Source organism: Pseudophryne corroboree, chromosome 5 (genome assembly GCF_028390025.1).
Source record: "Pseudophryne corroboree isolate aPseCor3 chromosome 5, aPseCor3.hap2, whole genome shotgun sequence".
In the NCBI taxonomy this organism is placed as follows: domain Eukaryota; kingdom Metazoa; phylum Chordata; class Amphibia; order Anura; family Myobatrachidae; genus Pseudophryne; species Pseudophryne corroboree.
In genome coordinates, this window is record NC_086448.1 from 51,447,685 (window position 1) to 51,464,464 (window position 16,780).

At 45.1% G+C, this 16,780-nt stretch overlaps 1 protein-coding gene across 2 annotated transcripts in view; it reads left to right on the plus strand.

The window, feature by feature from the left end:
• The window catches only part of LOC134927169 (uncharacterized), a 352,100-nt gene that overhangs the window by 31,048 nt on the left and 304,272 nt on the right, over positions 1-16,780 (plus strand). For both annotated transcript variants that reach the window (XM_063921268.1, XM_063921269.1), the window contains exon 2: positions 15,984-16,087. In XM_063921268.1, the coding sequence (XP_063777338.1) occupies positions 16,012-16,087 (76 nt within the window). In that variant the 5' untranslated portion in view covers positions 15,984-16,011. The remainder of the gene's footprint in view (positions 1-15,983; positions 16,088-16,780) is intronic.

The window sequence follows — 16,780 nt, forward strand, 5'->3', positions numbered from 1 at the left end:
ATAAGGGGTATATGGAGTGGTACATTACACTTATGGACACAACCCCTTTTGAGTGACGATGCCCCCTTTTCTGGAGCGCGCAGAATTGCAACTTTCATTTTTCATACTCCCACTTAAAAATTTCCACTTCGACCACTGGGGCATTATATGTAACCGGCGCTACTACAGGGGCTATTATGTGTATACAGTACGGATGGTATAATGATTAACAATACTGGCTCACAGCACTAAGGTCGTGGGTTCGATTCCCACCATGGCCCTAACAGTGTGGAGTTTGTATATTCTCCCTGTACTTGCGTGTGTTTCCTCCGGGTACTCCGGTTTCCTCCCACAATCCAAAAATATATACTTGTAGGTTAATTGGCTCCCAACAAAATGAACCCTAGCGTGAATGTGTCTGTGTGTACATGTGATAGGGAATATAGAGTGTAAGCTCCACTGGGGCAAGGACTGATGTGAATGGGCAAATATTCTCTGTAAAGCGCAGCGGAATATGTGCGCGCTATATAAATAATTGGTAATAATAATAATAATAATAATAATAATAATAATAATATAAGCAGTGCTACTACAGGGGCTATTATGTGTATAAGCAGCGCTACTACAGGGGGTATTATGTATATAACCGGCGCCACTACTGGGGACATTGGGGGTCATTCTGACTCGATTGCAGCGTGCTTTCGTTTGCACAGATGTGGCCGGGTCACTACTGCGCACACACGGGGACCGTAATACGCACGTGCGTTGATGTCCGTCGCCAGGTAATGACGAAGGGAAAGAAGAAAGTGATCGAAGCGGCGATCGCTTGAAGATTGACTGGCGGTGGGCGTTCCTGGTCGGCAACACAGCGTCCGGAGCCATTTTCAGGGAGTGGTAAGAAAATCGCAGGCGTGTTTTAAGAAACGCAGGCGTGTCCAGGGCAGGTGTTTGACGTCAGAGCCAGGACCGAACAGGCTGAAAACGTTGCAGCTGGTAAGTAAGTCTAGCCTTACTTACAAACTGCACAAACTTATTCCCCATAGCAGGGCCACACAAGCTAACGCAGCCTTGCTATGGCAAAACCCACCCCCCAATAGGCGAAGTATAGTTGATCGCACGGGCTGCATAAAGCATCTTCGTGCGATCAACTCGGAATGAGGGCCATTATGTGTATAAACAGCACTACTATGCCCGGGGTAATGTGAATAAGATTGTGCTTCTATGTGTTGTAATTTGAAATGGGGGTACTTTTGTGTGGCCATGCCCCTCCTTGTGAAACCACATCCCTTTTTGCCGCACACTGTTCCTTTGTAAAATATGGAAGGGCGCAAATTAATAGTTTGCAGGGGGGCGCCGAACACCCTAGCACCGGCCCTGGATGCATTGTATATGGAAGTGGTTTGTTCAGGGCATGATAGAGAGAGAATAGGAGAGAGAAGTGAGTCAAACAGGGAGGAAAGGAATGTGGTGTCAATAGCTTCAATGTTAGTGATGGTAGCCTTAGGAGGTAGAGATGGGGAAGCAGAGAGAGATAAGTTAAAGGAGAGTAGGTGGTGGTCAGACAGGGGAAATGGGGAGTTGGAAAAACCAGAAATATCACAACGGTGAGTGAAGACCAGATCCAGTGAGCTCCCATTCACATGGGAGGGTGAGGGGGTCCACTGGGAGAGACCAAGTGAGGAGGTGAGGTTAAGGAGTTTAGAGGCAGGGGATTGTGTGGGGATGTCAATAGGGATGTTGAAATCGCCAATGATAATGGTGGGAATGTCAGAAGAGAGTAAGTGAGGAAGACAGGAAGCAAAGTTGCCGATGAATTTGGAGGCAGTGCCAGCGGGGCGGTAAATGACAGCTACTCTAAGATGGACTGGTTGGAAGAGGCGTATGGCGTGGACTTCAAATGTAGAGAATGTAAGGGATGGTTCTGGTGGTATGTGTCGGTAGGAGTAACTAGAAGGTAAAAGGACCCCAACACCACCCCCATGGCGATCCCCAGGTCGGGGTGTGTGTGTGAATGTGAGGTCCCCAGAAGAGAAAGCAGCAGGAGAAGTAGTGTCAGAGGGCGTAATCCAAGTTTCAGTAATGGCTAGTAGGTGCAGAGCAGAGCCGGTCTAAGGTATAGGCAAACTAGGCAATTGCCTAGGGCATCTGATATGCCTAGGGGCACAAGCAGCTTCTGCTGATTAAAATGATATGCAGCATGCCTATATTCTGTGTGTAGCATTTCGTATGCAGATACAGCCACAGTCACACACAGTATATAGGCATGCTGCATATCATTTTAATCAGGAGAAGCTGCTTGTGCATCCTAGCCACATAGCAATACAAATAAGATTAATTTTCATCAAAAACAGGCACCCGACGTTAGCAGAGCTACCAGTTGACTCGCGCCAGGCATCTCCTGCTGCATGGTGTAAGATTTATGTATCCAATCAGAGGCAGAGGTCACAGTGTTAGCGGCCGTGTGAGTGCTGTGTGTGTGAGTGTGTTGGTTGTGTAATAGTGTTCAGCATGTTTGTAACGGTCATTGGTGGTCATTCCGAGTTGTTAGCTCGGTAAATTTTTTCGCATCGCAGTGATTTTCCGCTTAGTGCGCATGCGCAATGTCCGCAGTGCGACTGCGCAAAGTAAATTTGCTATGCAGATAGGTATTTTACTCACGGTTTTTTCTTCATTCTGGTGATCGTAATGTGATTGACAGGAAGTGGGTGTTTTATGGGCGTGTGGGAAAAAACGCTACAGTTTCTGGGGAAAACGCGGGAGTGGCTGGAGAAACGGAGGAGTGTCTGGACAAACGCTGGGTGTGTTTGTGACGTCAAACCAGGAACGATAAGCACTGAACTGATTGCACTGGCAGAGTAAGTCTCAAGCTGCACAGAGCTGTCTTTTCGCAATATTGTGAATCTTTCGTTCGCAATTTTAAGAAGCTAAGATTCACTCCCAGTAGGCGGTGGCTTAGCGTGTGTAAAGCTGCTAAAAGCAGCTTGCGAGCGAACAACTCGGAATGAGGGCCATTATGCATTTCATGTGTATAATGCATTAATAATGTGCAGCAAATGTGTATAGAAAGGGCACTACTGTGTAGTCTAATGTGAATAAAGAGCAATATGGTGTGGTGTAATGAGAATATAGAGCAATATGGTGTGGTGTAATGAGAATATAGAGCAATATGGTGTGGTGTAATGAGAATATAGAGCAATATGGTGTGGTGTAATGTGAATAAGGAGCAATTCAGTATGATATTATGTGAATTAGGGGCACTACTGTGAGGAGTAACGTATATAAGGTAAAGTGGTACTACTGTGTGATGTAATGTGAATAAGGGACACTATCGCATGATTAATTGTGAACAAAGTTGCAGTACTGTGTAGCATAATTTGAATTGGGGGTACTATTGTGTGGCCATGCCCCTTCCCAGCAAGAACACATACCTTTTTGGGCTGTGCGCCAAATGTGCACACTGTTCTTATTTAAATTACCGGGGGTAGGAAAACCAAAATTAGGACTGGTATAGGTGAGGGGCGATGGTGCTGGGAAACGGGTGCAGGGTCAGAGGAGGAACTAGCGTTGGTGCTAGGGGGCACCAGCCAAATTCTTGCCTAGGGCATCATATTGGGTAGGGCCGGCTCTGGTGCAGAGAGTTGGAAATGAAAAGGTCATGAGTCGGGACCAGTTTGGTACAAACAGATCTGCCATTTCAGAGGGCACAGGATAGGGGGTATGAGTTTCTGGGAGAGATGTGAATGAGATTATCAGGGTTGCTGTAGCAATGAGGTGAGATTAACTTTGAGGGCAGGGATAATGAGAGAGTAGTGATGGTACGGGTGCCTGAGCTAGGAGGTGGGCAGGGAGGGAGTTCAGTATGATGTGGATGAGGGTGTGGGGAGGTGATAGGGAAGGGAGGGAGGGAGAAGGGCTGAGTTGTGTGGTAGCAGGACCATGGGGCAGAGGTGAATGAAAGTGGGGTAACAGGAAAGGGAGAGAGGAGGAGGAGGAGGAGGTGTAAGAGGCTAGGGGGGAAGGATAAAGGTGTGAACAGGGGGCAAGATACATGGTTAGGTGGACACTGAGTGATGTGGGGAGTATAAGAGAACCTTGACATAGTGTGGAGTAGGTAAATAGGTTGAGGGAAACTGTAAGTAGTAGTAGAGACTGTAAGGGATTCAGAGCAGAAGAATTGCAGAAATCCAGGTGAGAAAAGCCGTGTAAGCTCAATGGGTGTAGACTTAGCATGAAGTGAATCAATAGCGTAGATAAGGTGGGTGCAGAAATGTATTTGGACTGTAAGAAATGAGAGGATTGTGAGAGGGCTAAAAAGCAATGGTAATTCTAATTGGATTTTTAAGTGTTTGTAGGTAAAATGCAGCTGTGCATAAAAAACAAATTACAAAAATACAGATACAAGCATTTGTTGGTAAAATGGATGGATTTTGAAATGTCCAAGTAAGGTAGTTCCGTGCTGTTTAATAAGATGCAACAATCAGGAGGTGAGTGATATGAAGAGTAAGTGACTCACATTTGTTATTAGTTTTTCAGTTTTCTATGTTTTGTTAGATTGGTGTCCTTCTGTTTTATATAATAGGGAATGGTGCACCATCAGTAATATAAATAAAGACTAGTGCACCCTTAGACAGGGCCAGACTGGCAAATGCCAGAAGCACTGATGGGTGTTGGGCTAGCCCGGCTAAACCGAGAGCAAGGATGGCTGCGGGCAGCTCAGCCTTCCGGCTCTCTATTTGCCCACCCCCGCCAGATGTGCATGTCCCAAAGAAATATGGGGGCATGCCACGAGGCAAGGCTCCCCTGACTCATGGCACACCCCCATGAGCAGTGACCGCACCCCCTGTACATGCCCATGTGGGCAGAAAAACATCCCCAGCCTGTCCCTACCATTAGTAATACTGTATAAAACAAATATAGAACAGTGCTTCCTTAGTAATATAAATACAGAACAGGGCTCCCTTAGTAATATAAATACAGAATGGTGCTCTCTTAGTAATATAAATACAGAACAGTGCTCCCTTAGTAATATAAATACAGAATGGTGCTCTCTTAGTAATATAAATACAGAATGGTGCTCTCTTAGTAATATAAATACAGAATGGTGCTCTCTTAGTAATATAAATACAGAATGGTGCTCTCTTAGTAATATAAATACAGAACAGTGCTCCCTTAGTAATATAAATACAGAATGGTGCTCTCTTAGTAATATAAATACAGAATGGTGCTCTCTTAGTAATATAAATACAGAACAGTGCTCCCTTAGTAATATAAATACAGAATGGTGCTCTCTTAGTAATATAAATATAGAACAGTGCTCCCTTAGTAATATAAATACAGAATGGTGCTCTCTTAGTAATATAAATACAGAATGGTGCTCTCTTAGTAATATAAATACAGAACAGTGCTCCCTTAGTAATATAAATACAGAATGGTGCTCTCTTAGTAATATAAATACAGAACAGTGCTCCCTTAGTAATATATATATAAAAAAACAAAAACAGTGCACTCATGGTAATATAAATACAGAACATTAACCCATTAGTAATATAAATAGAAAACAATGCACCCATGGTAATATAAAAACACAGTGGTGCTCTCTTAGTAATATAAATACAGAACAGTACATATCTAGTGATATAAATAGATAACAGTGTACCTTTAGCAATATAAATACAGAATGGTGCTCTCTTAGTAATATAAATACAGTACAGTACACACCTAGTGATATAAATAGAGAACAGTGTACCTTTTGCAATATAAATACAGAATGGTGCCCCCTTAGTAATATAAGTACAGAATGATGCTCCCTTAGAAATATAAATACAGAATAGTGTTCGCTTAGTAATATAAATACAGTACAGTACACACCTAGTTATATAAATAGAGAACAGTGTACCTTTAGCAATATAAATACTAGGGATGAGCGGGTTCGGTTTCTCGGAAACCGAATCCCCCCCCGAACTTCAGCCTTTTTACACGGGTCCGAGCCGTACTCGGATTCTCCCGTGTGGCTCGGGTAAACCGAGCGCGCCCGAACGTCATCATCCCGCTGTCGGATTCTCGTGAGATTCGGATTCTATATAAGCAGCCGCGCGTCGCCACCATTTTCACACGTGCATTGAGATTGATAGGGAGAGGACGTGGCTGGCGTCCTCTCCGTTTATATAGTTATAGTTAGTTGATCTGATTGCTACTGCTTAGCTTATTGTGGGGAGGATTGGGGAGCAGCTGTTAGGAGGAGTACAGTGCAGAGTTTTGCTATTTTTTTTTTATCCGTTCTCTGCCTGAAAAAAACGCTCCATACCATATCTGTGCTCAGCCTCAGTGTGCTGCATGATATATCTGACTGTGCTGAGTGCTCACACTGCTTAATTGTGGGGGAGACTGGGGAGCAGCTATAGCAGGAGTACAGTGCACACAGGGCCGGTGCTAGGGTGTTCGGCGCCCTCCTGCAAAATATAAATTTGCGCCCTCCCATACTTTACATGTAGGGCCGGGGGGGTTACCATGGCCTCCTGGCCCCTGAGCTGCGGGAGATCCGTGTAAGCCTATGGATGTGAACTCTCTGCCCACACTCACTCTGTGCAGCGCTAGTTACGGCCCTGCACACAGACAGTGCCGTAACTAGACATTTTACCGCTGTGTGCAAGAGAGGGAATCAGCACCCCCCCCCCACACACACCTGTATGTAAAATAGGGGCAGTGCGCGCCGCAGGCGCACACAAAAAATATAGGGGCATGGCTTTGCGGGGAAGGGGTGTGGCCACAAAATAATACCAATTCATATTACATATTATAGTAGTCTCCATTATTCAAACTAAGTCGCACAGTAGCGCCACTACACCAGGTAGAGCCCCTTTTACACATTACGGCCGACAGATTCCGCTTTTTACACATTACGGCAGACAGCGTCCCCCTTTTTACACATTACGGCTGTCACGATCCGGGTATCTGGACGCCATTTCTTACCCATCAGATGCCTCCTAAGGCTGGCTCAGCGCTCCAGGACCGGATCCCATCTGTTATCCTAATGTTCACATTCCTGCATCCTCTCCTGTCTCTCTGAGACGCTGTCACAGTAACGCCTTATTACATCTGGCATGGCGTCTCCCGCGGCCTCCGCCGCCGTCCCTGAGCTTCTGCATGCAGAGTGTCAGAGTGGCGATTACGTCAGCCGCGGCCTCCGCTGTGTCCGCGTGGTTGGATGTGCACTTGTCAGCCTGGCGTCTCCTGTCTCCAGTGGCCGGCGCCGCCATTACTGTTTTCATTACCACATGGATTACAAACCAAACTTCCCTCCAAGTGTCTGCATGGGCGCAGCCATCTTGGATTCTGTCAGCTGATCATTTCCTCCAATCTGTTGTCAGTATTGTTAATCTGCATAATTGCCTAGCCAATCCCTTCCTTGCTGCAGGTATAAATACACTGTGCCTGAGCAAGGAAGGCGTCAGTGCTTTGGTTGTCAAACCTAGTTCCTGTTTGTCTCTCTCCTGTGATTGTCTTCCAGGTTCCAGCTCCTGTCTCAAGACTTCCACCATAGAGACCCGCACCAGCATTCCACCTGCGGTGTAGCCTGACTCTCCAATCCATTGTGGATTCATCTGTTTCCAGCTACAACATTACCTGCTTCCAGCTCAGCTTCCAGCAGAGTACAGCTTCCCTTAAAGGGCCGGTGTCCTTTCTACACTTTACCACTCTCCACCGGTATTATTATTTCTCCGCTCTCAAGTTCTACATTTCAGTTCATATTTCATCGCTCCCAAGTTCATTTATTATTTAACTGGTTCCAGCCAGTATCCACTCCGTGCTAACAACAGTCTGGTTCCAGCCAGTATCCACAGCAGCTGTTTTACCTTCAGCAACCCAGCTTTTCCTGGAACACCAGCTGGCACAATCCTGGGTTATCTCCATTGCTACAGTCGGGCCTGGTAAGGACTTTCCATCTAGAAGATCATAAGAACTATCTCACACTACCAGTGCCCTGTGGCTCCTGCCATCCTGTAGTACCCAGGAACTGTATTTATTATTTGCTGACTTTTACGTTTTCTTTTACTGCTGCTGTGTTGCGGAGTTGTCATAATAAACATCATTGACTTTTATCTAAGTTGTCGTGGTCACGCCTTCGGGCAGTTATTATTCATGTTACTTACATGTCCAGGGGTCTGATACAACCTCCCAGGTTCCGGTACATCTCAGCCCCTACAACTGAGGCTGCCTCCCGTCAGCTCAGGCCCTCAGTTGTGACAACGGCGGACAGCGCTCCCCTTTTTACACATTACGGCGGACAGAGTCCCCTTTTTACACATTACGGCGGACAAAGTCCCCTTTTTACACATTACGGCAGACAGCGTCCCCCTTTTTACACATTACGGCGGACAGCGCTCCCCTTTTTACACATTACGGCGGACAGCGCTGCCCTTTTTACACATTACGGCGGACAGCGCCCCCCTTTTTACACATTACGGCAGACAGCGTCCACTTTTTAAATACAAACAAACACACACACACACACACACACACACACACACACACACACACACACACACACACACACTTTCTCTCTCACACACTTTCTCTCTCACACTCTTTACATACCCTTACCACAATCTTGCTGGCCTGATCTTCTACAGTCTGCTAGCCTGGTCCATGTAGCTCCGCCCCTTGGTCCGTGTAGCTCCGCCTCTTGGTCCGTGTAGCTCCGCCCCCCTTCGTCAGACCGAAAACACTCCTCTCCCTGTCACAGGGGACAGAGGAGAGGGAGTCATGCTGCCGGCGCTGCTGCGGCTGCCTGTCAGTGTGACAGGGCAGGCGCAGCAGCAGCAGGGGGGACAGGACGGCGCTTCAGCTATGCAGAGCAGTGAAGGCGCCTCTCCTACCCGGCGCCTACCTGCACTGCATCTCTTGCTGAGCGGCTAGCGCCGGGCCTGAGTGCACAGTTTTGCTGACAGTGACCACCAGTATATGTTTGTCTGCCTGAAAAACACTTCTGTGGTGTCTTTTTTTCTTTATACTATAAGTATAAACGCAGTCTGCTGACAGTGTCCACCAGGTCCATTATACTGTATATAGCAGTGCGGTAGGCCACTGCTGTACCTACCTCTGTGTTGTCACTCGTCGTCATACATAAAGTATACTATCCATCCATCTACATTGTATACCTGTGGTGTCTTTTTTTCTTTATACTATAAACGCAGTCTGCTGACAGTGTCCACCAGGTCCATTATACTGTATATAGCAGTACGGTAGGCCACTGCTGTACCTACCTCTGTGTCTTCAGTCACTCGTCCATAAGTATACTATCCATCCATCTACATTGTATACCTGTGGTGTATTTTTTTCTTTATACTATAAACGCAGTCTGCTGACAGTGTCCACCAGGTCCATTATACTGTATATAGCAGTACGGTAGGCCACTGCTGTACCTACCTCTGTGTCTTCAGTCACTCGTCGTCATACATAAAGTATACTATCCATCCATCTACATTGTATACCTGTGGTGTCTTTTTTTCTTTATACTATAAACGCAGTCTGCTGACAGTGTCCACCAGGTCCATTATACTGTATATAGCAGTACGGTAGGCCACTGCTGTACCTACCTCTGTGTCTTCAGTCACTCGTCCATAAGTATACTATCCATCCATCTACATTGTATACCTGTGGTGCCTTTTAGTTGTGCGCATTAAAATATGGAGAACAAAAATGTGGAGGTTAAAAAAATAGGGAAAGATCAAGATCCACTTCCACCTCATGCTGAAGCTGCTGCCACTAGTCATGGCCGAGACGATGAAATGCCATCAACGTCGTCTGCCAAGGCCGATGCCCAATGTCATAGTACAGAGCATGTAAAATGCAAAACACAAAAGATCAGTAAAAAAATGACCCAAAAATCAAAATTAAAAGCGTCTGAGGAGAAGCGTAAACTTGCCAATATGCCATTTACGACACGGAGTGGCAAGGAACGGCTGAGGCCCTGGCCTATGTTCATGGCTAGTGGTTCAGCTTCACATGAGGATGCAAGCACTCAGCCTCTTGCTAGAAAAATGAAAAGACTTAAGCTGGCAAAAGCACAGCAAAGAACTGTGCGTTCTTTGAAATCACAAATCCCCAAGGAGAGTCCAATTGTGTCGGTTGCGATGCCTGACCTTCCCAACACTGGACGGGAAGAGCTTGCGCTTTCCACCATTTGCACGCCCCTTGCAAGTGCTGGAAGGAGCACCCGCAGTCCAGTTTCTGATAGTCAAATTGAAGATGTCAGTGTTGAAGTACACCAGGATGAGTATATGGGTGTTGCTGGCGCTGGGGAGGAAATTGACAAGGAGGATTCTGATGGTGAGGTGGTTTGTTTAAGTCAGGCACCCGGGGAGACACCTGTTGTCCGTGGAAGGAATATGGCCATTGACATGCCTGGTCAAAATACAAAAAAATCAGCTCTTCTGTGTGGAATTATTTCATAACAAATGCGGACAACAGGTGTCAAGCCGTGTGTTGCCTTTGTCAAGCTGTAATAAGTAGGGGTAAGGACGTTAACCACCTCGGAACATACTCCCTTATACGTCACCTGCAGCGCATTCATCATAAGTCAGTGACAAGTTCAAAAACTTTGGGCGACAGCGGAAGCAGTCCACTGACCACTAAATCCCTTCCTCTTGTAACCAAGCTCCTGCAAACCACACCACCAACTCCCTCAGTGTCAATTTCCTCCTTACCCAGGAAAGCCAATAGTCCTGCAGGCCATGTCACTGGCAAGTCTGACGAGTCCTTTCCTGCCTGGGATTCCTCCGATGCATCCTTGAGTGTAACGCCTACTGCTGCTGGTGCTGCTGTTGTTGCTGCTGGGAGTCGATCGGCATCCCAGAGGGGAAGTCGGAAGACCACTTGTACTACTTCCAGTAAGCAATTGACTGTCCAACAGTCCTTTGCGAGGAAGATGAAATATCACAGCAGTCATCCTGCTGCAAAGCGGATAACTGAGGCCTTGGCAGCCTGGGCGGTGAGAAACGTGGTTCCAGTATCCATCGTTACTTCAGAGCCAACTATAGACTTGATTGAGGTACTGTGTCCCCGGTACCAAATACCATCTAGGTTCCATTTCTCTAGGCAGGCGATACCGAAAATGTACACAGACCTCAGAAAAAGAGTCACCAGTGTCCTAAAAAATGCAGTTGTACCCAATGTCCACTTAACCACGGACATGTGGACAAGTGGAGCAGGGCAGACTCAGGACTACATGACTGTGACAGCCCACTGGGTAGATGTATTGCCTCCCGCTGCAAGAACAGCAGCGGCGGCACCAGTAGCAGCATCTCGCAAACGCCAACTCGTTCCTAGGCAGGCTACGCTTTGTATCACTGCTTTCCAGTATACGCACACAGCTGAAAATCTCTTACGGCAACTGAGGAAGATCATCGCAGAATGGCTTACCCCAATTGGACTCTCCTGGGGATTTGTGGCATCGGACAACGCCAGCAATATTGTGCGTGCATTACATCTGGGCAAATTCCAGCACGTCCCAGGTTTTGCACATACCTTGAATTTGGTGGTGCAGAATTATTTAAAAAACGACAGGGGCGTGCAAGAGATGCTGTCGGTGGCCAGAAGAATTGCGTGCCACTTTCGGCGTACAGGCACCGCGTACAGAAGACTGGAGCACGTACGTATACTGGCAGGAAAAAGAGGCAATTTGGAGGCCCTTGCAGAAACTGGCTTTATTCTACCTAAGTTGCCCTCCCTCCAGTGTGTACTCCGAAAGAGTGTTTAGTGCCGCCGCTCACCTTGTCAGCAATCGGCGTACGAGGTTACTTCCAGAAAATGTGGAGAAGATGATGTTCATTAAAATGAATTATAATCAATTCCTCCGTGGAGACATTCACCAGCAGCAATTGCCTCCAGAAAGTACACGGGGACCTGAGATGGTGGATTCCAGTGGGGACGAATTAATAATCTGTGAGGAGGGGGATGTACACAGTGAAAGGGGTGATGAATCGGACGATGATGATGAGGTGGACATCTTGCCTCTGTAGAGTCAGTTTGTGCAAGGAGAGATTGATTGCTTCTTTTTTGGTGGGGGCCCAAACCAACCAGTCATTTCAGTCACAGTCATGTGGCAGACCCTGTTGCTGAAATGATGGGTTCGTTAAAGTATGCATGTCCTGTTTATACAACATAAGGGTGGGTGGGAGGGCCCAAGGACAATTCCATCTTGCACCTCTTTTTTCTTTCATTTTTCTTTGCGTCATGTGCTGTTTGGGGAGTATTTTTTTGAAGGGCCATCCTGCGTGACACTGCAGTGACACTCCTAGATGGGCCAGGTGTTTGTGTCGGCCACTTGGGTCGCTTATCTTAGTCACACAGCTACCTCATTGCGCTTCTTTTTTTCTTTGCGTCATGTGATGTTTGGGGAGTATTTTTTTGAAGGGCCATCCTGCGTGACACTGCAGTGCCACTCCTAGATGGGCCAGGTGTTTGTGTCGGCCACTTGGGTCGCTTATCTTAGTCACACAGCTACCTCATTGCGCCTCTTTTTTTCTTTGCCTCATTTGCTGTTTGGGGAGTATTTTTTTGAAGGGCCATCCTGTCTGACACTGCAGTGCCACTCCTAGATGGGCCAGGTGTTTGTGTCGGCCACTTGGGTCGCTTAGCTTAGTCACACAGCTACCTCGGTGCAACTTTTAGGACTAAAAATAATATTGTGAGGTGTGAGGTGTTCAGAATAGACTGAAAATGAGTGGAAATTATGGTTATCGAGGTTAATAATACTATGGGATCAAAATGACCCCAAAATTCTATGATTTAAGCTGTTTTTTAGGGTTTTTTGAAAAATTTTGGATTTTAGGAAGGCTGATTTTGTAGGGATGGGAAAATGTGTAAGCGATTCTTTGGCAGAGTGGAGGAACTTGGAAACAGTGCAGGAGAGGTGGGAAACAATAAAAGGTGCAATATTGAAGGCAACAGACCTTTGTATCAAAACGGTTAGGAAAAACACAAGGAAAAGGAAGCCAGTGCGGTTTGCAAAAGAAGTAGCAAATATTGTGAGAGCAAAAAAGATGGCTTTTAGGAAATATAAGCAGACACAAAATAATGAAGACAAAAAGATATATCTTGTTAGACAGAAGGAGACAAAGAAGGTAATCAGATGTGCAAAGGCACAAGCTGAGGAGAAAATGGCCCAGTCAGTGGGTAAAGGAGGCAAAACTTTTTTTAGGTATATAAGCGAAAGGAGAAAAACAAAAGGCGGAATTATAAAACTAAAGACGGACACTGGGAGTCTTGTTGAAGGAGACAATTTAATAGCAGATCATCTTAATGATTATTTTTGCTCAGTATTTACTACTGAAAGAGAGGGGAAGGAGCCACAGTTAAGTTGCAGGGATATTCAGGAAAATGAAACAAGTACATTTACAGAGGAGAAGGTCCTAACAGAACTCTCAAAGCTGAAAGTGGACAAATCTATGGGGCCAGATGGGATACATCAAAGGATACTAAAAGAACTTAACGAGGTGCTGGTAGCACCATTGACAGAATTATTCAACCAGTCATTAGCTACAGGAGTAATTCCAGGGGACTGGAAAAGAGCAAACGTAGTCCCACTGCACAAAAGTGGAAGCAAGGAAGAGGCAAACAACTACAGACCAGTGAGTCTTACATCAGTAGTAGGGAAATTGATGGAAACACTCTTAAAAGAAAGAGTTGCAGATTATCTCAAATCCGGCAATTTACTGGATCCCAAACAGCATGGATTCACTGGGGGAGATCATGTCAAACAAATCTTATTGACTTTTTTGATTGTGTGACTAAAGTGATGGATAAAGGTGGAGCCATGGATATAGCTTATCTAGACTTTAGTAAGGCTTTTGACACAGTTCCACATCGCAGACTGCTAAATAAACTTGAAAGTTTGGGATTGGATATTAGGATTATTGAATGGATAAGATCTTGGTTGAAGGATAGAAAACAGAGAGTTGTGGTAAATGGAGTGCACTCACAGGAGGGAAATGTTACCAGTGGAGTACCCCAGGGATCTGTACTTGGACCAGTGCTTTTTAATATCTTTATTGGTGACATTGCAAATGGCATTAAAGGTAAAGTATGCCTTTTTGCAGATGACACAAAGGTATGCAACAGGGTAGACACACCAGGTGGGGTAAAACAAATGATTGAGGATCTAGGTAGACTAGAGGAATGGTCAAGAGTCTGGCAATTACAGTTTAATGACAAAAAATGCAAAATCATGCACTTGGGTCTCAAAAATCCTAAAGCTAAATACAGTATTAATGGCACTATACTGGAAACTATTGAGGAGGAAAGGGATCTAGGAGTCACTATTTCAGGTGACATAAAGGCAGGTAAGCAATGTAACACAGCAATGAGGAAGGCTAGTCAGATGCTTGGCTGCATTGGGAGAGGAATCAGCAGCAGAAAGAAAGAAGTAATAATGCCACTGTATAGGTCATTGGTACGGCCTGATATAGAATACTGTATTCAGTTCTGGAGGCCATATCTTCAAAAGCATATTAATATATTAGAAACTGTACAAAGGAGGGCAACTAAAATGGTGCATGGCCTACATCACAAAACATACCCAGAAAGACTAAGAAATCTCAATATGTATAGTTTGGAGCAGAGAAGGGAAAGGGGGGACATGATAGAAACTTTCAAATATATCAAGGGTTTTAACAAAGTCCAGGAGGGAAACATTCTCCAAATGAAGAGAAGCAATAGGACACGAGGACATGCACTGAGACTGGAGGGGGGGAGGTTCAGGGGAAATTTGCGAAAAAATTATTTCACAGAAAGGGTAGTGGACAAGTGGAATAGCCTCCCATCGGAGGTGGTAGAGGCTAAGACAGTAGAGCAATTTAAACATGCATGGGATAGACATAAGGATATCCTTACAAAGAAATAAGGATCAAATAAGGTTAGAGATAAAAATAATATATAAAAAAAAAAAAAGGGGCAGACTAGATGGGCCAAGTGGTTCTTATCTGCCGACAAATTCTATGTTTCTATGTATCCAAAACACACCCGAATCCTACAAAAAAATTTCGGTGAGGTTTTGCCAAAATGCGTTCGAACCCAAAACACGGCCGCGGAACCGAACCCAAAACCAAAACACAAAACCCGAAAAATTTCCGGTGCACATCACTAATAAATACAGAATGGCGCTCCCTTAGTAATATAAATACAGAATGGTGCTCCCTTAGTAATATAAATACAGAATGGTGCTCCCTTAGTAATATAAATACAGAATGGTGCTCCCTTAGTAATATAAATACAGAATGGTACTCCCTTAGTAATATAAATACAGAATGGTGCTCCCTTAGTAATATAAATACAGAATGGTGCTCCCTTAGTAATATAAATACAGAATGTTGCTCTCTTAGTAATATAAAAACAGAACAGTGCACCCTTACCAATGTAGATAACAACGCCCCCTTAGGAATGTAGGTAGAAAACTGTGCCCTGTTAGTAATATACATAGAGAATGGTGTATCATTAGCAATATAAACAATGCCCCTTAATAATTTAAATAGAAAACGCTGCACCTGTAGTAGTATAAATAGAAAAGAGTGACCCCTTAGTCATATAAATAGTGAATGGTGTATCCATTGTAATGTAAATACAGAACAGTGCCCCCTTTGTATGATACATTAAGAATAGAGAATAGTGACTGCTTAATACTATAAATATATCATTAATTTGCTCTCAATATTATTTATAACATTATTGTGCCTTCAATACAGTACTTTCTGTAGCGCAGTGGCCACCATAAAGGAAAACACGTGTGCTGTGTGTGTGTGGTGTTTTTCAGATTAGGGGATAAGGGAAGTGCGTCTCCACATCAGATTCCACCTCGTAGTGCAGAACATTTAGCCACACCCACAAGCATGCTGGGAAAGGTGTTAGTGCAGGCGAATGGGAGCACAAGACCATTCATAGAGTATAAATGATACATTTGTGTTTACTAGTAAAGCTGGTAATATGTATAATGCCTATTTTCTACACAGTGATCCTGTCTTTACCCGATGATCCAACATGCCATGGTTTCCGGAGAATGCCCCCATGAGTACAATTATCACTGTGGTGTGTTGTCTGCTTTTCCTCAGCATCGGTGAGTAAAAATAAAACATTTTTATTATTCACCCAAATTTGCATTATTGAGTACATCGCTGGGATGTATCAATTATCGCATGCAGTGACAGAGCTTGCTAGAAAGCTCAGTCCCTGTGAATGTGTTTACTGCAATTTTCAGGGTATTTTTCATGAAAAATACTCTGAGATTGTGACGGCACATGTGCTGCTGCTGCTGCTTATACCCCCTCCCCCGACCCCCCCCTCCTTTCCGCTTATACTTACCTGCAGTTAGGACCAGTGATCGGTGATCCAGGAGGGCAGCCGGTGATCTGTTCCTGTGCTCCACTGTGACCCCCGGTGCTGTAAAGTGAGACATTGGCTTCACAGCATCTATTTACTGCACTGGGGGTCAGTGCAGGAACACAGCGATCAGATGATTGGCTGTCCTCACCATATTTTATCACACAGTGATCAGCCTGGCTGATCACAAGCGGCATCTCTGAGCTCAGCCTTCACTGTCAGCAGGCAGAGAAGGCTGTGCAGGAGCAGGGGAACCACTGGGAAACCTGGATAACACTATCTCAAGATAGCGTTATTATCACAGGGCTCCCTCTGATATTTAAAATAAATAAATAAATAAATTCTTTATTAAATGTGGTCAGATCGCATTTCCCATTACAAGTACGGGAAATGCAATCTAATTACTAAAAAAATGTGAATTTAAGGGCTT